This window comes from Alternaria atra (genome assembly GCF_907166805.1).
Source record: "Alternaria atra isolate CS162 genome assembly, contig: 25, whole genome shotgun sequence".
Taxonomy (NCBI): Eukaryota; Fungi; Ascomycota; class Dothideomycetes; order Pleosporales; family Pleosporaceae; genus Alternaria; species Alternaria atra.
The window spans coordinates 5,788,989-5,810,822 of NW_025091323.1; the positions used below are offsets into that span (position 1 = coordinate 5,788,989).

At 51.1% G+C, this 21,834-nt stretch overlaps 7 protein-coding genes across 7 annotated transcripts; 4 read left to right on the top strand and 3 right to left on the bottom strand.

The window, feature by feature from the left end:
* On the bottom strand, positions 1 to 1,659 carry ALTATR162_LOCUS6976 (uncharacterized protein; the record flags this gene model as incomplete). Its single annotated transcript, XM_043314602.1, has 3 exons — positions 1 to 345; positions 397 to 1,251; positions 1,312 to 1,659. 3 exons carry the CDS (start codon positions 1,657 to 1,659, stop codon positions 1 to 3), a joined length of 1,548 nt encoding a protein of 515 aa, XP_043170537.1.
* A 700-nt stretch (positions 1,660 to 2,359) lies between these two features.
* On the bottom strand, positions 2,360 to 3,987 carry ALTATR162_LOCUS6977 (uncharacterized protein; the record flags this gene model as incomplete). Its single annotated transcript, XM_043314603.1, has 3 exons — positions 2,360 to 2,884; positions 2,961 to 3,707; positions 3,802 to 3,987. The coding sequence occupies 3 exons, from the start codon at positions 3,985 to 3,987 to the stop codon at positions 2,360 to 2,362; spliced, it is 1,458 nt and encodes a 485-aa protein (XP_043170538.1).
* An 816-nt stretch (positions 3,988 to 4,803) lies between these two features.
* ALTATR162_LOCUS6978 (uncharacterized protein) lies at positions 4,804 to 6,758 on the bottom strand (the record flags this gene model as incomplete). Its single annotated transcript, XM_043314604.1, has 2 exons — positions 4,804 to 6,633; positions 6,684 to 6,758. 2 exons carry the CDS (start codon positions 6,756 to 6,758, stop codon positions 4,804 to 4,806), a joined length of 1,905 nt encoding a protein of 634 aa, XP_043170539.1.
* A 292-nt stretch (positions 6,759 to 7,050) lies between these two features.
* On the top strand, positions 7,051 to 8,654 carry ALTATR162_LOCUS6979 (uncharacterized protein; the record flags this gene model as incomplete). The annotated part of the gene is made up of 2 exons (XM_043314605.1): positions 7,051 to 7,395; positions 7,443 to 8,654. The coding sequence occupies 2 exons, from the start codon at positions 7,051 to 7,053 to the stop codon at positions 8,652 to 8,654; spliced, it is 1,557 nt and encodes a 518-aa protein (XP_043170540.1).
* A 2,886-nt stretch (positions 8,655 to 11,540) lies between these two features.
* Positions 11,541 to 12,311, top strand: ALTATR162_LOCUS6980 (uncharacterized protein; the record flags this gene model as incomplete). Its single annotated transcript, XM_043314606.1, has 1 exon — positions 11,541 to 12,311. One exon carries the CDS (start codon positions 11,541 to 11,543, stop codon positions 12,309 to 12,311), a length of 771 nt encoding a protein of 256 aa, XP_043170541.1.
* A 2,571-nt stretch (positions 12,312 to 14,882) lies between these two features.
* ALTATR162_LOCUS6981 (uncharacterized protein) lies at positions 14,883 to 15,257 on the top strand (the record flags this gene model as incomplete). The annotated part of the gene is made up of 2 exons (XM_043314607.1): positions 14,883 to 15,030; positions 15,136 to 15,257. The coding sequence occupies 2 exons, from the start codon at positions 14,883 to 14,885 to the stop codon at positions 15,255 to 15,257; spliced, it is 270 nt and encodes an 89-aa protein (XP_043170542.1).
* Positions 15,258 to 16,699: 1,442 nt separating this feature from the next.
* ALTATR162_LOCUS6982 (uncharacterized protein) lies at positions 16,700 to 18,031 on the top strand (the record flags this gene model as incomplete). Its single annotated transcript, XM_043314608.1, has 2 exons — positions 16,700 to 16,999; positions 17,060 to 18,031. 2 exons carry the CDS (start codon positions 16,700 to 16,702, stop codon positions 18,029 to 18,031), a joined length of 1,272 nt encoding a protein of 423 aa, XP_043170543.1.
* Between the last annotated feature and the right edge of the window lie 3,803 nt (positions 18,032 to 21,834).

Below are 21,834 nucleotides of genomic sequence, written 5' to 3' on the forward strand. Positions count from 1 at the left end.
CTACTTCTGCGCTCTCTGCTGGACATGCATCATCAGAGGCGGCTTTTGCCATAGACTAAAGATCTTCTGCACATGCCACTGCTCCATGCCTTCGTCAAGTGACAAATCGAAATTCCACAACAGCAGAGCAACAATCAGACGCATCTCAAGGAATGCAAGATTGCGACCGATGCAATCACGCCGACCATATGAGAAGGGCTTATGGACATCGCGTCGGTCGTTATGAAAAGGCGACGATGGGTCATTGAATTCCTCTGGTAGCCAGCGTTCCGGGCGGAACGATTGTGGGTCGTGGAAGTTGAGTGGCGAGTGATACGCGGCAAGGTGGTGCACACCAACGCGGGCCTGGATCTATTAGTAAAGCTGCTTACTAGAGCTATTGCTACGATAGCTTACCTTGGGAGGTATTGAGTGACCAGCCACGGGTGTTGGCGGACCATCGTTCGTTATCCTCAACAATGCTAAAGGAATAGACGGGAAGATGCGCATCGCCTCATTCAGGCAAGCCAACATGTACGGCAAGCGCGCATTGACATCCCTGAAGTTGATGTCTTCTGCACGCTTGAAGGCACCTCGTACCTCCTCGATTACTCTTTTGTAGGCGTCTGGATTCTTCAATAGGTAGTATGTGACGCCGAGAAGTATTGTTGCCGTGGTCTCAGAGCCCGCGACCATAAGAAGATCGGCGTTGTGTACGAGCTCCCCGTCTGTCAACTGATTGTCCTCGCCACGTGAGCGTAGAATGAAGTCCATAAAATCTCCACGATCGGCTTGCTCCTTTCCTTGGATTCGGCTCATTGCGAGCGACGCAGCATAGTCTTGATGTTCTTTACGCGACTGCTTCATCTTCTTGCCCAAGACTAGATTGAATAGCGTCATCAGGAACGGGAAGCTTGTGACCAGCATCAACACTGGCATGAGTCGCAACATCTTATCGATCTTCTCAATCCAAGCGTTCGACTTTCCCGTCTCCAAGCCATCCAGCGACTTCCCAAAACAGAGATCTGCGATCAGATCAAAAGTTGTGAGATTGTACCAGCGTGTCAGGTCCGCTGGTTTGCTGGATTGCGCGCACTCTGAGAGACGTTGCATAAGTAGGTCAATATAGACGCGAATCAATCGCTCTTGCTGTGCGAGCGCTTTTTCCGAAAAGGCTGGTAGCATAGCTCGACGCATACGGAAGTGATCACTCGAGTTTGCCGCGATGATCTGGTTCGTATTGACAGTGTCAGGCGGGAAGTACTTACGCAGCTGCAGAGGGATACGAAGTCAGTGTATGTCTCACATGCATTTCGTACGGTCTGGACTTACCTCCGCGTGGCCATGTCCATAAATGTCCTTCCAGGCGCTTGGATTGATGAAAGACAGCTCGTCCACACCAATCCTTACGACTTCGCCGTGCTTGCGGTGTGCCTCAACGATTTGCAAGTCGAAGTCTCCCCGCATGCGACCGATCGTCCGTGCGACTTCGAAGGCCGTCCATAGTTTCGGTCCGGGGTATTTGCTGAGCGGATGAAAGTAAAGGTTGTAGATGATGTAGACGACGCTTTTGAGGACCTGGAAAACAATCAAACCGCCTAGAACAAGTGCAATTCCTCGAGATGAAAGCAAGTTGGAAGCACGAACTTCCGCGACAATAGCTTGCAATGCGCCGGCCATAGTGTCTTGGAGCGATATGCCGCTGAGTCTGTGGAAAAGCCCCGTCAGATGTATGGACCTTATATTTAAAGCTGGATTGGAACTGAAACGTAGGTCAACTAAGGCCACTAGCAGCCATGTACCTAGTGCTACGTATGCACTCGGATTCGCACTTCGTACTCGCACTCGGAAAGCGTCTAGGCATCGCAGATCATCTCACACTAATAGCCATCCACACCTGTTCAACGTCAACAAGTAGCATTATGCGCTAGCCCCACCGCTGATCTCCATGCGATAGCGACACGATCATCGATGGTTCGTGGCCGGATGGTAGAGGCGTTCGAAGCGTGCGGTATATGGGTTAGCGACCCAGGGTCTTCGTACAACCAACCGTGAAAATCATCGACCGGATTGAAGCACAGACATGTGCGAAGGCGCGCACGAAAAGCGCGTACGTAGCATCTCTCAGACCCCATTCCCAAAGATCATGATTGTACAGTGCATTATTATCTGAAATGCTCATCAGCCATTATTCCACAGCATATGCATGAGAACAGCATACCGACATACAAAGACGCTTCCAATTCCAACCCTCATTCAAACCATGGTGAGTTAGGTCAACTGTTCAGCGCTCAACAGTCGCAGTCCCAACTCTAAACCCTTTTTCCTATGCCGATACATCCCTTTTCTTCCCTTGGTTATCTTCCTTCCGGCCATTCTCTCATTGCTTTCCACCCTTCCGTTGCTTCACTCTCGACCCAATGCTATCAGCACCACTCGTCTGCACCCCCGACCCATTCACAGTCACCAGGGTTGTTGGCGCATCTTCCACCTTTTCCAACTCCTTCTCCAACCCCTCAAACTCACCCTCCGCCTCAGCCCCCTCTTTGATAAATTTCTCCTTCTCCTCAACCTCCTCATCTGTCGGCGCGTATTCACTCCGGTCATCATCTGCATCCTTGTACACCACGAACCGATACGCAATCCTGCAGATGAAGAACCACCAAAACAGATTCACTGCCTGCAGACTTGCCAACAGCGCAAAAGTAATGTATTGCGAGATCCAGCACTTGTACTGTTGCGTCTCCCAGTTGAGTTCAAACGGCCCGACGGTCTTGAAGGTAGTCAAGATGGAGTAGATGATTTTGAGGTTGATGTAGTGACGCGTGTAGCCCCAGACACACATGAAGACGAAGAAGTAGGGGCCAACGATGGGAGAGTCGATGTAGTTTAGACATTTGGACGTCTGGTGTCACAGTCCCGTTAGCAAAACGCTTCCTTCTCAAACTTTCCGTCTTGGGAGAGATGGGGATAGAACTTACAGCCAAGAAGAAATCCGAAACATCATGTGTAATGTAGACCGCAATCCCCATGTACGTAAAATGAAATCGATAACTCAACCAAATCAGAGACACGGTAATAACATGATGCGCAACCAACTCTTTGAAATCCTTCCTCGGCTTCTCCAACATCAGTAGCAATACAATCGCTTGCTGGGCCCAGTAACTCGCTTGCAACAAGTAGTATGCCTTGACAACGGCTTCGTGAGTCCGGTGGGGGAAACCCTCGTACATGCCAATAGGGTTGAAATACCACACGGGTGTGCGCGACATTATCCAGATACCAAAGGGCCCGTAGAGAGCGAAGTAGAGCGCTGTGTAGGCTTGTTCCATGAATCGGGATTGTTTGTCGCGGTTCCTAATACCCAGTTTAATCGCAATCGGGCGGATCAATCTCTGCATGCAGAACTCGCGTGTAAAGCTCAACACGATAATGTAGAAACCAACGAAAGCGAAATCCCGGCCACCTTTGCCATAGTGCACCGGCCCGTTTGGGTCTGCGCGGACATGTTCGGGAATGAGGGGATCGTCGCGTGCGAGGGGGTAAGAGAGGAAGAGGCAGGCGGACAGCGGGTTCGATTCGTAGGGATAGATGGCGTAGAGGGATATGATAATCAAGCCGAGGATGAGGGGGAGGAGCCACGTATGACGGATGCAGAGACGTTTGGCTTTGGAGAGGTAGCGGCGTGTTGTTTTTCGTTTGGAGCGGCGGATGGATTTATCTGATTTCTACACGTGGTCGTTAGCAGTTTTTCTTTGCCTTCTCGTAGTTGTTGCTCATCGTCTGTAAGGCTTTCGGGGCAAAAAAGGCAAGTCGACGTACCGAATCCATGCTCGTAGGACTGTTCAGCGGCGGGGTGCTCGTTCGATTTGTCGCGAAAGACGGTACATCAACATCGCCAGGTACATCGGAGCCCAGCACACTAGACTTTCTTCGCCGCCTGGTTGCGCCGTTGGCTCCCGTGTTTTGTGGCAGTGCGCCGTTGAGTGGAGGAAACGGTTCCGTCATCGTGAGCGAGGAGTTGGTGCCCAGGTGCGGGAGGAGAAGACACTGATCCGCAGGTGTTCCGCAGATGGACTCTCAGAGCACGAGGGTCCTGGTCTAAAGTTGGCCTCGGTGTACAAGAAGAACGTCCAACGCAAGAGAGCCCAAACGGAAGTCAGCCCCAAGAAAAGTTGCGGCCAGCTCGGAGGTGATGTGAAAAGCGGACGACTCCTTTCCAGCTTTCCCGAGGCTCGCTGCAGCCAGCTCGTCAGTACCAAGCAATTTCCGACCAGCGTGCAGTGGACCTCTTGGCGTTCTGACGCTGCAGGGGTTAGCCCGTCGATCTGCCATGTAATTCGAAGATTCAGGGCAAGGGGTAAGACTTATGTCAGCAGACGTACTCGCTTAGACTACCCTTTGGAACCTGGAGAAGGGCCGAAGCCGACGTGAACGACGGTCAAGTCACGACGCACATGCTTTTTCGGACCCTGAAGGGGCCTGGGGCTTCGGCTCGGCGCGGTTTCGCAGACGCCACAGGCACATGAGAAAAGCAAGTGAAGATCGGGGTAATCAAACAGCTAAACAGACGAAAAGCAATGGTATCTCGGATGCTTTGTGAACAATCATCGGTGTTGCGACTCCGTGTCTGCATTCGCCTACCAATACAGTTAGACCCGATGCCTCGACGTAAGTGTGTAGTGTACAGGCTGCAGAAAAACAATGGTGTCTTAGAAGCTATGTTACAAAGTACTGGTATCAGGTCTACATACATAACTACATCCACCCGAAAAGACATTCAGACCTCTCGCATCCCGTACGTGGTCTATGTATAGTTAGGGGTTATGCAGCAGGTCTTAGCCTGCTCCCTGCATTTGTTTGTGCTTGAGTAGGCGCACCGTTCGTTTTTCCCTGATCCAGTCTCTTCCCCGCAATCTCCAGACTCTTCTTCAACTCGGTCGTGGGTGTGCCAACACTGCTCATGGTGATGGTGCTATCCATGCTCCCTTTTCGAGACATGGCACCATCCTTCCTTAACAAGCCTTTGATGCCACCCGCTTTTCTTGCTGGCAGCTCGCCTTTCCCAGCGGTAGCAACATAAAGCAGGTACTTCAAGTTCGGCAAGGTATGCCTAATATCCACAGGCCGTAGCCCCAGAGAATTAGAAAGAATCTCAATATTCTTGTTGAGGAGAAAAACGCCGTACTCGAAGCGATATCTCACAACATTCTTCATATATAGCGGATACGTGCGTTGGGCATTTTGACCGCTCTGCGTGACGGCAAGTGGATCGTCAATTGTCGATGTGGAGCCATGGGGTGAGATTGGATAGGGTAGGATGACGGAAAGGTAAGGGGATAGGGAGTGCACAACCTGCGCTACGTAGCCGAGAGCTGCCGATGTCATGTCTTCTTTTACTTCATCGAAAACGGAGTTAGGTAGGAGGAGACCGCGGATTGTGAAAGCGAGGGGTTTTCCTGGAATGGGTTCGATGGGGAAGATTCTGAGGACATCTTCACTGACTCGACGGCGTTGGCCGGTTATGTCCTCGCTGGCTTTTTCTATGAGGGCTTTGGTTTCATTGGCCTTGGTACGCTCGAGGGATAATCTTGAGGAGGCATCTGCTTGCTGGTCGCGACCGGCTTGCATCTTCTCTCGTCGGTATGCGATGTTGGCTTGTAGTTCGTCACGCTTCCTGCGTGCTGCTACCACTCGTCGCTTTTCCGCAGTCACGGCAGCCTCGACGGTCCGCAGACTGTCTTCTGTCTCGGCGACCGACTCAACCGTGCATATGTCTTCCTTGTTCGCTGCGAGTATGCCCTCGATCTCGTCGGCAATCCGGTCCCGTGTAGTCAGCGCATCCTGTATGCAGTCATCTAGAGTTGATAGTCGCATGAGTGCGTCGTACGACGAGGAGCTGAGAGCTTTGCCGTCTGGGTTCTCCTTTGGTGGTGCGAGAACCTCGGGGCGCATTCGTTCCTGTACCGGCAGATCCGTAAAGCTGGTGTAGATGCCATCCGTCATATGGAACAGTATGCAGTTCTGCGGCAGTGGATGTCTGAAACCTCCGAGCGTCCTGCCGATGAACTGTAACGACCTGAACTGTACTGTGTAGTCGATGAGATACTGCCATTCCTGCATCGTCTCGCTCTTAGCCCACACCCTCACAGTCAGCTTGTCCAATCGCGTGACACCAGGGCCACACGGGCCGAGATCGAAGAACTTGAAGTTTGGGTTCATGGCCTTCTCCGCGACCTCGGAGATGTATACCGGCTCTTCCTGATCCTGTGCATGCAAGCTGAAGAAGGTATCCGCCATGCGCCCTGCGGTAATATCTTCCAGCTTCTTCTGGCGAGTCAGCGGGCTCGCGTTTGTCCACTCCATGGTCGAGCGTCTTCGCAGTCCTTTGCCATATCCGGGTCTGATTGGAGTGGTAGGTTCGCGCAAACCACCACTGCTGCGCCGGACGCTATCTTCGGGAGAGGTGAGATCGCTCGAAGATCGCGAATGCGCCAGACCCCTGCTCTCTCTCAAAGCGAAGGCCTTAGTGGGCGACTTGAGTGTACTCGGTATCGCTTCATCATCAATGGTCCGTCCGCGCGACTTTGGGGGAGTCGTGGTAAGTGTGAGATTCCGGATCGTGATGCCTTGGAGGTGTCTAAGCTTGCGATTCTAGCTAGATTGTCAGCGACTACAGCTAATATGCTGTCTGCACAACATACATATGGCAGCAGCCACGGTCGCTCACGTGGCGGAGACTTGGGCTGCTCGGCTGCCTGGGATGGCTCTCCAGCCATGTTACGTAGTTGGTCCGGTTGGTAGACAGTGGCAGGAGCAGGATGGAATTGAACAAGACTTCATCGAAGCATCCTGGCACGATTCGTCTAGCGCCTGAGTAATCGCAATGGAACAGCTCATAGTAGAAGCTTGCTACGAGTGAATGCGCGCCGGAGAGCTGTCGTATTGGAGCAAGCGGAGGTGCTGCTGGCTTCCGCGGTCAGAGGCCCGTGCGCGACTGAATCTTGGATTCTTTGCATCCACCACCAACATCGTCGACCGGCAATTGGCATCACCAGCAACCCCGCGGCCATGCCTCGATCACTTGCCCGGCTCCGGTATAAGCCGCCACTAAAGCCCGTCACTTTCGCCAACACCGCTAGACGCATCACTCCGCAGCATGTTGAGCATATGCAAAAGCGTATCGCCGCCTATGTCGAGCGCCAATCGAACCCCAAACACCTCCGGCTACAAACTGTGGTCAACGAGAAGGCGAGAAGGCAAGCGACTGGTCAGCATGTGGTAGCGCCGATCAAGCCCTACACCCTTCGGGATGTTGTAGACCCAGAAGGCACTGCCAAACATGGCGAGATCATCTATATCTTTCGCAACACCAAATCGAATCAAATCATATACTCGCTGCAGGAACTTCTAGATGTACGGAATACATGTTATTCGCGATCATTCAATACTGACGTCTGTAGAACCACCATCTTGAACAACTTCCCTTCATCGGCAAGCATTCCAAGCCGCCCGTCCTACGTCCCGATGAATGGGTACCGCACTGCGTCCTCACCTTCCCCACCCCAAGTCAAGGCCACAATGCTTTCCGCAAGCTACGCGAGTTTCGAAGACTGCACGAGACTGCCTGGGATAAGACGAACCCAGAGTGGATCCGAATGGACCGCAAGACTCGAATCAAGAAGATCATGGACCAGCGCGCCAACACCAGCGCCGACTTGGCAGAGGTCCTGCGCATACAAGAGGCACACGGTGCCAAGACAACGGAAGAGCATCAAGAGCAGCAGAAGAAGGCAACGACGTTCCTAGACAAGCGATGGGAGCAGATCGACGCCCTAGCGAATGCAGGACTGGCCAAGGCAAAGCCTACGGATAACGTCAAGTGGCTCCAAGGCCAAATACGCTCCATGGATCTCAAGCTAAAGATGAAACACAACCAAAACGAAGCAGACCAGAAGAGCCTGAAAGTCGCCAAGGAGAGTCTCGAAACCCGCCTCCGGAAACTGCAATACGCCCTCCGCAAAGCAGAGCAGTTCAAAAACCTACAAGAGGACCTCGCACGCCGGGCCGCACCCGCCAACGAACTTGGTGCTCAGGGCAAACTCGATGAACTAAGAGATCAAGCTCGTGTTCTCCAGGAGGCGCTAGAGAACCCAGATCCCACGCGCTCCAAGGCAGACCTCGACATTGACAGAGAAATCTTAGCCGGTCACCGCAGCAAAATTTCCATCCTCGAACAAGCATTTGAAGCGAAAGCCCAAGCTGAATCCCGCGACCACTACATTGCGCGTTCCGTCCTACCGCAAGCGCTGAAGACATCTTCCGTCAAGCCATATTCCCTCGAGGGTGTTTCTGTTCGTTGGGCCGATATGCAAGATGCACTCTACGCCGCTGGTCAGTGGCCCGAAGCTATTGAACACGAGCCGTTGGAGATACACAAGGCGAGGGGGGAGACGCTGTTGTTGAGTGCGGAGGAGTTTGAGATCGAGAAGGGGAACGAGGTTAGGAGGGTTATGGAAAGTTTGAAGCTGACTGATGGGGAGTATTTTGGTGAACAGGATGCAGACGCGAATGCTTATGGAAGTTTGCCTAGCCCGATTGTAGAAGATCCCGCGCCGAAGAGTGGTATAGCCAAGTTCTTACCGAGTAACCCGTTCAGGAGCGCCACTGCGTAGGGATGGGGGATTGTATAGTATGTAACGAACTATCTTGTATGTGTACCTGGCAAATGCTCAAGTTTGTTGCTTCTCTTTCCTTTAGGTCGAAGACTTGCTGATCAACAAGAATTGTGACGTGACACCCAAAATACCTTGGGAGCGACTATGTGTCGAATGTGTCTTGTGTCATAATGCCTCGATACAACTAGTGTGAGACGCAGGTAATAACGGGTATCCTCAGCCAGAAACGAAGGTTCGTTTTGGGACGTCAAATGATGAGTTTGGGTTCGATAGGCGTCATTACCTCGTATGTCCAGCGGGAAGTGAAAAGACGAGTTGCTGGCCATACTGCATGAGAGGGTTGACTGGGACTTGCAAGACCAAGGTCACGGTCATGATGGCTGGTGGAGTACTGAGGGGCGAAGGTGTACGAAAAGTGCACCTCATGTGTTTTGAGGGGGCTTTGGCTATTCCATAGACCTACGTATCTTGCTCATGAATGCTTCCACGTCATCTAAAATAGCCGGAGGCTAATTCTACGCAGCAAAGTGTCTGCCCTTTGAACAAAGTGTCTTAGTCAGCCTTTTGCTCTACTGTGAAAAAGAGAAGAAGAGTAGCGCAAATCATACCGTGCAATGTGTCGTGTAGTGCACAAGGTTGGGGAAAGCTGCATATCCCCAAGCTCTTGGCAGCATCAGCGTCTCACCAGCGAAATCACAATAACCAATCGGCTTCCGTTTACTCGTTTCTATAGTGTTAAAACTTGCGATCCTCCGGTATAGAGCCACGGTTGCGCGAATGACGATGTAAACCAGTAAAAGCTCACATTGGCTAGCAGTTCGTCTAGCAGCGTTTGTTCAGTTAACAACTCGAGGAGTTTCTCTCCGATGCTGTGGTCCAGCAGTCAGTTCTGGGTACGAATTTTCTAGATTCAGCAAAGTGAAAGCTTTACGTACCATGTGGGTAGTGCCAAGGTGCTGAAAGAGACTGCGAGTTCGATGGGAAGGCCAAGTATCATGTTCTAGAGCATAGGCATCGCACGTGGCTCCCCAAGCTTGCATCCGTTCCAAATGCCAGACATCTTCAGATGTCAATTGATTGAAATATCCCTTGAAGTGTCGCAGTGTAAGGACGTTAAGTACCAATGGTCAGCAATGGACATGAAAGCGCACGACTTGGCATTTCAGAAAACCGCCGCCATATCTTGGATTGCTTTACACTTTTCCGACTCTTTCAGGAGTATCAGCGAGAGCATAGACCCGATATCATCTCCTTGCGCTACATAGCCCTTGCCAATCCGAAGGTTCACCATGAGCTGTTTCAAAACCTGCACAGCAGCCTCCATCATGGACTCCCTCTCGCCTCCTATTTTACCGAAAACCTGTACCCAGGCAACGACGGAACAACAAAATGGTACGGCATCGTCTCTGGTGTATACTTGTCGTGCATCAGCACAAGCATAGGCATGAACTCAATGACCACGCCAGGCCAACCATGCACGAAGGTTACAGGAACGGCATCTCGCTTCGCACAGAACAGACCAATGAAGTGTGCATCCAAGGCTCCGTGATTAGCATCCTTCACCGTGGTTGTGAAGTTGGGGAACGAATTGATACGGGCTTCCTGTTTGCGCCAGTCAATGTTATGCAGCCATCGGCCCGTTGTATCGATGAGCCAGTCGCGTCATATCCCGAACTAGCCACCTGTTTGCGAGTCGTACCACATCTTTGGTGCGACCTCGGATAGTGAGAGGAGGGTCTTGAATTGCGTCATGTCGTGGCCTGGGATGGAGATATGATATGGTTCAGTTGTGCCCAAAGAAGGGTATGTAGGGTATCGAAGTTCGCAGCCATGGATACAATCACAGTAGTCGTGGATGTTCACTGTGACAATAAGATCTGTTCGAGACTATCAACAAAGCGGTATAATGTGAGTTCGACAAGATAAATGTTTGCGTCATCCAGAAGTACGGAGTAGTTTATACGAGCGACGGAGACCGTGGCTCTTGAACTTCGAATTCTATATGGAAGGTTTCAGGATCTGCAGAGCTTCTACACCTAGGAGCGCGCTGCCGATGTGGAACGAAGGCCGAGCTGGGTTTTTGACCAAACAAGGTTCTTTTCCCGATCGTCAATGCGTTCGCATTCGTGCGACGCAGAAGAGTAAGCGCCTCTAACTCCTACTGCTACCTGCCACTGTGAACATGGGCGAAGATTTTGAGAGTCAATGGCTGTGGAGGTGGAACGCTGCTGAAGTACCTTCCATTCCTGCCCCCGCGATGACGACTCGCAAACCTGCGTCAGATAGGTGTAGAGCGAAAATGATATCGTTTATCATGATGGCGCATCTGGCGGCAATCGATCAGATTCGATAGATGATAAAGCATCGTGGGCTGACAACAGCCCTTGTCTGGGAGTCTGGTACGGTCTGGGTCTCTCGGAAGGTGGAGCGGTTCGTTCTCTACAGGTCGGTAACATAAGGGTAGAAGTAACAGAACGATGAGTCTGATGTAGATGGAACTATGACTATGTGGCGGATCGAGACTTCATCGCCGACGATAGAGCCATCATCGAAGATTGCGTTGCTGTGAAGCCTTAGTTTCGGCCAGGGCCGTCCAGCTTGCTGAGACGCTGCCAGAATCCATATTGATGGAAGAATTGTATGACCGTCGAAGAATCCAATCAGAACGATGGCGTTTCGTGTCATAAAAGCTGTATACGTCTGATATGGTTGTGGAGTCGCAATGCCTTTCCGCTGTAGACGCGAAAGATCTGCGCTAAGACGCACTAGCGTGGTAGCCCCACTACGACATTGCCTCGGTTTTCAGCCGCTACCACGCGACATTCCGCCTCGTAACTAATCATACCCACTGGAACCGACCATCCCCGTACACCGAGCACCAGAATGTCCGCACCAAAACCCTTTCCCGCTGTGACAGGCAGTTGTGTCTGCAACACTATCCGCTACCGCCTGCTTACGTCTCCCCTCTACTGCTACGCCTGCCACTGCATTAACTGTCAAAAACAGACCGGAAGCGCGTTCAGTGTCAACTTGAATATCGAGTTGTATAACATCCAGGTCATCTCTGGTACAACTCCACTGTTCGTCACGCGGGAAGCAAAATCAGGGAGAATCGACCGCCATGCAGAGTGTCCAGAATGTCACATTCAGCTTTGGGCTAGTAGTGCGCTGGGTGAAGCGGTTGTTGACTTGAGGGTGGGAACTCTGGACTTGCCTAGCTTGATGGAACCGGATATGCACATCTTCGTGGAGAGCAAACTGGACTGGGTACGCTTGCCTGACGATGCAAAAACTATACCCAAAGGGGACAACTTACGGAAATGGTGGCCAAAGAGTAGTTTAAAGAGGTTGGAGATTTGTATGAGGAGGACAGAGGAGGTAAAGAAGAGGAGGATTGCGGCCATGAAGGAGCGCAAGGAGGCAACCGCCGGTGCTGAAGAAAATGTGCTGGCGGAAGGGAGTGGGGAAGGGGACAAGACGCCCACTGCGGGAGGGTTTGGTGGAGAAGACGATGAGGCATTTGAGAAGAGGTTTAGGGAGACGGAGAAGGCGTTGCAAGAACGGTTGGAGAGGTTGAGCCTTAAGCTGCAAGATGAGGAGGTTGTTGAAAAGATGCAGAAGACAGCGATTGGGGAGTCGAATACTGCCTCATAAAACCAGTTTCATTTTGGCTTCCCGATACCTTTGGTTTGGAAGGGCGGTATCTGTTATCGTTACGGTCGGCTGTGTTGCGACAGTTGTAAGTGCCTTGCCGTTTACGTGTCACTTATAACATCAAAAATCGGACGCCGAAGCGCGAGGCATACATGCGCAATGTAGTTGCATTTCTTTACTCCCAGTCAGGCTCACGGTGTTGTCATGCACGGTAGTTTCCCTTGCCTTTGGGCGACCACCAGTTGCGCTTACATCATGGTCATGCCATGTGCGAGGACCGTGCACAGATATGAACGTATAGACACTCTGTCGTTAACAATCTTTTTCCTGCTTCTGCACTTCGATCATGGCACTCGCAGCCTTTTTTTTGGTGTGCTCTCGCTCTCCACGACCGTCAAGCAGGTGGTCACTATGTATCCGACAAGAGACTGTAAATCGCCATTGTGGGTGCTGGATTGAGCGGTGCATCAGCGGCCTACCACATTCGCGAGATTTCTTCTCCGGAAAAGTGTCTCTCATTTACCATGTTTGAGAATAGCGCAAAGGTGGCGGACACATAGCTCCAGTTGCATTGCCAGAGAAACCGAACAAGGCGAGTCTTGAGACCGGCGCTTTTTACTTTTTCGCGGACGACGAGGATAAACCAACAAACAATCTCCCGGGTTTCGATGGAGATTTTCTAGACCGCCGAGTTCTCTGGACCTCCATGTAATCATCGGAAGCCTTGGATCCCCCGGATCAAAACCTGTTCGAACTCTCACAGTGGCCGGTAGGCTATTGGTGGACAGAGCGAGGTATGCGCACAGAATTGTGGACTAATTGGGCCGACAAATACATAACAGACATGTCAGAACAATATTGGCAATTAGAATCTTCATCGAATCTTGACTCGATATCCGATAACAACTCAGGAGAATAGCGGTTCGATTGGAAGGACTTGAGGGGAGGTTCAGAGTGCTACAGAAGTTGGGTTCAGCTATGTACATCGGCTAGAGTGGACTAAAGTATTTCTTGAGTATGAGAAGGATAGAGAGGTTTCTGGAAAAGTTGAGATAGCCAGGAAGTTGTTCTGGCTGCGAGATGCGGAGGAAATCGTTGCGTCCCTCGAGATGAGCTGTATGATGGGAAGAAACGTGGCGTCCATCATCAGGCAGAAAGGCTGGGTAGAGAGACCTGAGGACTTCCATACCGAATTGTGATGGTGGAGTAGACACTGGGGCTCAAATTGTTGTGTTGAGCGCCAAATACGAAGGAGCGAAGAGGCGGTGTGGCAGCGGAACTCTTGCGGTTACCTCGCATTCTTCCACCCCAACACCAACGGCGTCGTATGCCAAACCACCAACATCCGCAAAATCCGACGATTGCGTATTGGCGTTTGCCAAGCTGGATAATCTCGACCAGAATAGAGTGAAGGCTCGGTGGCGAGACAGCTGTTGGACGTGATGAGCAAATTGCGTGACGAGCTGTGTTGCTCATTTGCGTTGTATGGGTGACTGGGCGGAAATATGGGCCGATGCGGTAGCGGTGTTTGAGAGGTATCAAAGGAGTTCAAGACGGTCGAGGATATGTGCCGTTTTCTGTGGAGATTTGTGCAGCCACGATTGGTATTGTGTCAACACAGGTATTCGATGATTCGATGTGGATAGTGGGACAAGTCTGGACGATAACATCTCGCGAAGTAATATGGATGATAGAAAGAATGTCATCTGACGACCTGTGAAGAACACTATATGCAGAGGTATACAATGTCTCCCATCGTGTCAGTATCGACGTACTATCACAACAATATCTTCACGATAGCTTTTGCTTAAGTACTGCTCAAACAACAATCAAGATTTTGCAGTATTGAACATCATGCACGATGAGGAAGCGGATGTGGTCCATATGCATTGAAGCGAACCCGTTGATGTTGTTGAGGCTGGGGTGGCGAGAATAGGTTAATTCTCGGTAGATTAGTCTAGAAGGCCGGGGATGCGCCGCAAATGTGTCGATCTCGCAAGTAGGGTCTTTGCGGCTCTATGCGAAGTACAGCCGGACGGATCTCGGAGAGCCTCATTGCCGGTCATTCCAAGTCGCAATACACACAATGCGCCCCTTCACGCATTGTTACGATAGCCCCAAAAAAGCGCAGCGGAAGGGTCTTCACTCCATCGACGACGATGGCCCTATTGACACGTTACCCCAGACTCCAGATTTGCTATTTCCGACCTCGACCCACTTGATGTACCTCGCCAAGCCTATCGCGACTAAGCCCATCCCTGCACGGATCGCTCACCGCCCCTAAATTTTCTGCTGGCGTCGCCTCCTTTCTTCTTTTTCCCTTTTCGCCTTACATGCGACCCACAACAACACCTTTCCGTGGGCCCACTTTCTTTATATAAACAGCATCCGTGTCTGTGTCCTCTTTTCTTCCCCACATTCACTCAAACAACACATTTCGCTTGGTACTTCCATTCAAGAGGATCTATACGACAACTATCAACAGTCGTTACAAAAGCTCCACGTTTCATTTCGAGTCGATAGCACACCGACATATTCACCAAACCTCACAAGAACACCACTTGAATCAACATGTTCTCCCGCGTTGCCACCCGTGTTCCACTCACTGCAGCCTTCGCCGGCAAGCGCGTCGCAACCGCCAGCATCCGCGCCAACTCCTCCAGCTCAACAAGTAGCACAGCCCGCGTCATGGAGATGGCCGCACAGGCCGAGCGACCAAGTACGTTATTCATTCACCCACTCAAGCTCCACTTACGCACTGTCCATCAACCATGTCATGACAAAGCAAATACACAGGAAGGAAACCTACTGACAGTCCTTACAGCTGGCGCTGAAGCCGCCGTGCCTGTGATGTGGGCTGCCTGTGGCGTTCTTGCGTACACGGCGTGGAACCGCATGAGCGAGCGGACCGCAGGCGAGAACGTGGAGAAGCTTCTCATCGTCTGAACGTCATCTTAAAACAATTCTTCTACGATACCCTCGACACGTTCTTCGTCGATTCACGATTTGTCCGACGATAATTGTCTCTACATATACATGGGAGTTCTGTTCGGAATCTGCTATCGAGATATAGAACATGTGTAGCATGTCGTCTTGCGCGCTCGTTTGTGATTTGCGGCATCATAGATCATGTCCTTTTTTGGTTTGAATATTTAGGGGTATTGGTATGCCATGGGATCATGTCTGGTTGGGATTTAAGTTAGCTGCGGCTAATGGTATGGACATGGACTTTGTATAACGGATACGCGTACTCTGCCTTGTCCGACCCATCGTGCTGTCGACGGTGTTTTACCCACTTCAATGCGGCTTTTTAGCCTCCTCTTCATGTGTATCCGCACTGCGATTGTGTTTGCATAACATTTTTGACTGTATTCGGAAGTCTGATGAACATGCGTACCTCTTTACCTTGACATACTTTCGAGCTATGCACGTGTGCTAACTCCGCGTAGATGGTGTTCTCGGTGATCGGGAAGCACTATCTACTTTAAGCAAAGACATGTGCGTTCAACTACTTCGTCCACATTGTCCAAGAGGTCGTTCCAGGCCAGATGGTACTTTCCATGATCTGCCTGCTGTTACTCTAATGCATGGCGCTCGTAGTACTCTGGGCAGATCAAAACAGCCCGATAGACTGAAAAAGCACAGGTGCGAGACCGAAACCGAAACCGACACCGACACGCTTCCGAGTGCGACAACTGTCAGGCGTTTCATAACACCTTACTGGACGCGACGGAAATCGTAATCACAACACAGGAATCATCGTACACTTGTTCTATGTCTACATTTACGGCAGCCCTATACGAACCCGGTCATCCATGCAAGGATCGAAGTGTAAAGACGCTGGGGTTTAGTTTACAACCGGACGACGTTCGTGCATTGATCTTTAGCTACTAGAAGGGAAGAGGCATGAGAGATTGCGTATAGATAGGCGCAGTTGGTACATGGACGGATGTCTCCGGAAATGTGTTGATATAAACACGGGTTGTTGCGCAGTTGCATTCATTTGTCTACACTCTTCCTCCACTATTTTGATCCCTGCTATTTCTATGATGGCTCCAATCAGGGACTTGGTTCCTTTCACTTTTGCAATTTCAGCTTCAGCTTTTCAGTTACTGGCTTCGCAGAATGTTTCTGACCCATCGACTGCATGCGAGATCCTAAAACATGTCTATCCAAACATCACGTATCTTCCAGAAGATGCAGGCTACGTGGATGAGAATCAAGGTCAATCATAAAGATGCGCAGACGATGGTTCGCGAGCTGATAAGAACGCAGTGCCCTGGGACTCCTCCGCCTGGCTCGGCCCAGCCTGTATCTTTGCCCCAACATGTGCAACATCCCTCTCTTTCGCTGTCAAAACGTTCGTCGATACGTCTACAAAGTTCGCTATGCGAGGTGGTGGTCACATGCCCATATCGGACGCTGCGAACATTAACAGCACAGGAGTCTTGATTTCAAGCACCAACTTAAACACATTGGAGCTTTCTGAAGACGGGGAGACAATGAGCATTGGCCCTGGACCTCGATGGGGCGATGTGTTCAACTACCTTGAGTTTACCAACAAAACTGTTATCGGAGGTCGACTGGCACCTGTTGGGGTACCTGGTCTGCTTCTTGGTGGTGGTATTAGTTGGTACAGTGTCAAGCATGGGCTAGCTTCTTCCGAGGGAAAGATCAAGGCATATGAGGTACGAAAGCAGAATTAAGCACTCTGTGCGAAACCCTGGGCAAGAGCTAAATCACCCCAGGCCGTCCTCGCAGATGGTACCATTGCCACCATAACTGCAAACAGCACCTACTCAGACCTCTATTGGGCGCTCGGTGGCGGCGGTAACTCCTTCGCTTTGATAACTCGATTCGATCTGCAGACGTTCCCGTCCATCACGCCACTTCTCGCAGATGCGCACTACGGCTCCACGAACGAAACCCGAGACGCCTACCTCGCCGCCGTCCTGAATATGGCTCTTACAAACGACGAAGATCTTGACTCAACAATTATTCCAGTCTGTCGCTGGGGCCCCAGTTCTACCGCACCGTCTTATGAAAGCACACTGTTCTACAACGATACCTCTGCACCAACCTCGGGCCCGTTGACTGAGTTCATATACGGCAATACCACAGGTCTCAAAGCTTTGAATGGCACGTCGACAATGCGTCCCGTCTCTCTCGCGCGGTATGGTCGCGCAATGCGCTCAGCATTTAAAGACGGTGCACAATCTCACGGCCTGCGCCAAAAGTTCCGTGTTGTTTCCATCAAAGCGAACGCCGAAGCACTCAAGATCGTGCACGACACCTTCTTCAACTCGCTGGCTGAATCAGGTCTCGCAAATAAAGTTCCTAATTTCTTCGCAGGCGTCGCTTTTAACATTGTGAACCGCGAAATGGTTGCTAGATCTGCGCGGCTGCCACAGAACATCCCGCTCGAACCGGCGTTCTGGGTAGAGGAGGCTATTAGTTGGGGTAGTGAAGGAGAATTTGATGGCGAAATTGCCGACTGGGTTAAGACTGTCAATGAGGATATCGAGAGGAAGTTGGAGGAGGTTGACGGTCTGAACAGGTATATCTATCTGAATGACGCTGACAAGGGCCAGAAAGTCTTTGAGAGTTATGGAAGTGAGAGCGTGGAGAGACTCAGGATGGCAAGGGCGAAATATGATCCTGAAAGGGTTTTCACGGATTTGATGCCAGGGGGTTGGAAAGTCGAACATGCTGATGTCTAAGAGGCAGCGTAGATATATGTAACCCCAAGCATGTTGAAGTCCACCATCAGAGACTAAATTGCACAACGAAATGCTCAGCTGAAATACTCAGCCACTATGATATCCACGGCATGCTCTGCGATTGCTATTGGAATATGTCAGTATATTCGTACATCAACCGAGAACATAATGACTAACAGTAAACGGGAACCTGATAATGTGCCGCGAGAGGTTTGGGAATCTGCCTTGAGTTAGCCTCAGTCAGCGTCATGTACAACAAGCAACTCACCATACTCACATCCGCAACCCGCAAGTTCTTGACCCCATACACCCTCAACGAACCATCAACAACCGTTCGGATCGCCGCCGTTCCCACAGGCTGATACGTGGTACTTGCGCCCATCTTGACTCTCGCATCAATCTCTTGGTCTGAAGCTTCTGTCTTTAGTACTAAGTACCCTGGTGGGGTATGTTCGCTGTCAACAAGTTCTTTGCCTTCAGCTGTGCCAAACATGAGCTGCGATTGCGTGCGGAAGCCTTCGCACATGACGTTGCGGTCAGCTTCTGTAGCGTAGTAGCTTGGGTCGATGATAGAATTATCAGACTACGCGAAAGTCACGGAGCCTCGCGAGGTTGGAAGACAGCCCATCAAGAAGGTCATGATTGAAGAGCCATCAATCAGGATCTGGAGATCCTGTGATTCGGTACAGCGATGTACAGGAGCAGCATCTCGAGGTGGGTACGTGGGCCCCTGAGCAATGGGTGCTCCTCGGATATTGGGCCTTCTTCTCTCTCGATAACTGCTTTTATTGGAGCGAGAGGTATTGGTGCGCGCACCAAGAAATCTGCCGGTCCTCCCTTGTCATAGTTTGCACCGTGAAAACGTGGCGAGTAATAGCGAGGCCCTTCTCCGAATGCCGAAGTCTCTAGTATCGATACATTATCAAATGGTCACAAAGATTCTGACCCACGTATGGTAGGTCGGACACAACTGGAATGTTGTGTACGATAGCTGAGAGGGGTCGCCAATGCCAGAAAGCATTGAGAATTGCGGCGTTAGGTAAGCGCCCGCGGAAACAATGGCTTGACCAACTTCTTTGAGATCAATCCTATGACCATTCGCAAGCTCTTTGCCGACTGCTGTCTCCGCCTCGTCAGATACCACACGTCGAACGATAGTATCCGTCAGACTTGTCAACAATCAAGCTGAATACAAGCGCTTGATTGAGGCTTGATCGAAACTCCAAGCCGATCAAGCCAAGCTTCTGCCTAGCAATTTTGCAGTCAATCAAGCCTTCCTCCCTAAAGCTTGATTGATTGGCTTGATTGGCTTGATGTTTTAGCGTCAATGTTGGTGAGGCTATTTAGTTTGCCGTACGAGCGATCTCGCGATGCATTTCTAGTGTTGAGTTTCGCTTAGTCAGCTATGCTTTAGCGCACAACCTTGATGTGATTATCTCCGTTCTAGAGCTGCTAAAGCCCACCTGTTCGCGTATACTGACGCGTTTTTTGGTGTTATACTTGCCTCTATCGTCGCTATGTCGCCTCCCCGACCCCCTAAACGTCCGCATAAAAACGCTTTTACACTAAATAAGCGCGCCAAAGTCGCTGCTCGCGGCACTAAGTCGCAGCCTTTCAACATCGATGAGAGCCACTAGCTACCTTAGCGTCTTTTACTACGCAAAGCCCTAGCGATTGCCGCGTCTTAGGCTACTGAGCCGCCCACGTTCGAGTTGCAGTTTCGCGAGAGTTAGCCTGAAGCCGCTATTGTAGCGCTAACTGAAGGCAGCAGCGCCGCGACAGTTGCTATAACTGAGGAGGACGAGGACAGTAGTGAGGACTGCAACAAGGGTCTTGATGAGCGCTTTGCTGACAACTTTGATGGCATAGATTGGGCGCGCTTGCCGCTATATTGCAAGCCTGTAGCTACCCAGAAATAGCGCAAAAGCTGGGTATACTGCTACGGCTATCGCGTTGCGCTTATTAAGGACCCTGATTGTCTTTTCTTTGTCTGTCGCTATTGCTACCAGCACAAGTGGATAGACGCAGGGCAAGGTGGTATATACGAAACAACGCTCTTAACGTCAACCTCAGCACGCCATCTCGAGCAGCTTAGACGCGGCCACAGCCTCGCAGCTCCTGGTAAAGTGCACAGCGCTACGAAGGCAGGCAAGGGTGGCCTACGCGCTATCTTGAAAGCTACCACTGCTAAGGTATCGCAAGGTATCGCCAACGAGCTTGGAGGCTTTGATTGTTAGGCCTTTCGACATACTGCAGTCGCCTGGCTCGTAGACGGTAACTACCCGCTCTCTGAGTTTGAGAAGCCTGCGTTTCGACAGATGCTTGAAGCTGCAAACCTAGAGGCAGCTGCAGCGTTGTGGACGTCTTACGCAAGCGTTTCGCGGTACGTGATGCGTCGTTTTGACTTCATGCTGCCCCAGGTGGTCGCTGATCTGTCAAAGTCGCTTAGTAAGATCTATATTAGCTTTGACGGTTGGACGACGAAGCGCGGTAAGCGCGGCTTCTTAGGCGTTGTTACGCACTACGTTAACAGCGCTGGCGACCTTGTAGACCTCCCTATCGCGTTACCTTAGCTAACAGGCGCCTATACTGGCGAGAAAATTGCTGAAATTATTAGTAAAACTCTGTAGCAGTTTGGTATTAACTCGCGTACTATTGGCTACTTTATGCTTGACAACGCTACTAATAACGACGCTGCTGTCCTTAGGATTGCGGAGCAGATGGGCTTGAATGCTACCTATCGTCGCCTCCGCTGCGGTGCTTATACTCTTAACCTAATCGGCCAGGCGTTGCTTTGGGGCAACAACAACGACGCGTACGACAACGATAGCAGCGAGGCTGCTGTTGAGAGCGAGCTATTACGCAACTGGCGCGAGGATGGGCCACTTGGCGTGCTTCTTAGCGTGATTAACTACATTAAAACGCCGCAGCAGCTCGAGCTTTTCGAAACATTCTAGGGCCTAGCTAACAGTGAGCTGCCCGCTGATTAGCGCGAAATACTTGCTCCCGTTAAGCTAGTTGTTACTCGCTGGAACTCATATTATTCTGCCTTTGAGCGTGCTGTTAAGTTACAGCGCGCTGTTAACGCTTACGCTAATTATTATATACGTCGGATACGAGATGAGGACACGTACGCGATTAGCCGTGGTAGCAAGCTGCCTGAGGCTGCGACCTGGATGCGATCCGACGGCCTCACAGCTACTGACTGGGCGGTCGTTACTGAGTATATCGATGTGTTGAAGCCGCTGAAGTCTGCAACAAAGCGCCTTGAAGGACGTGGCAGAGACGCTGACGGTCGCGTTGGAGGTGGCCGTTACGGCGCTATCGCTGAGGTTATCCTAGTCTTTGAGTATATACTTACTTACTACGAGCAGCGCGTTAAAGCTTACGAGTCCGTCGACTATAACGCGCACAACGAGGCGCCTAAAGACTATCTCTTGATTAATCTCCGCGCTGCCTAGGCGAAGGCTAATAATTACTACAACAAGCTCGACCTCTTACCCGCGTACTATGCTGCAACTCTACTTCATCCGCGCTATAAAACGTATTGCGAGCTTGTCTGGGCGGACAAACCTGAGTGGCTAGAGGCTAACAACTGCGCGTTTCGCGCGCTTTGGGCAGAGTACAACACCTTACTACGCGCGGTAAGACGGCTAAAGGTTATCTCTAGCGAGATCGACGACGCTATTGAAGCCCTCCTCGACCTAGACGGTGCCGCGGCTGCTATTGATGGCGATATAGATGAGTATGAGAGGTGGAAGGCGCGCGAACTAAAGGTCAACAAGGACAGCTACGCTGCCGTT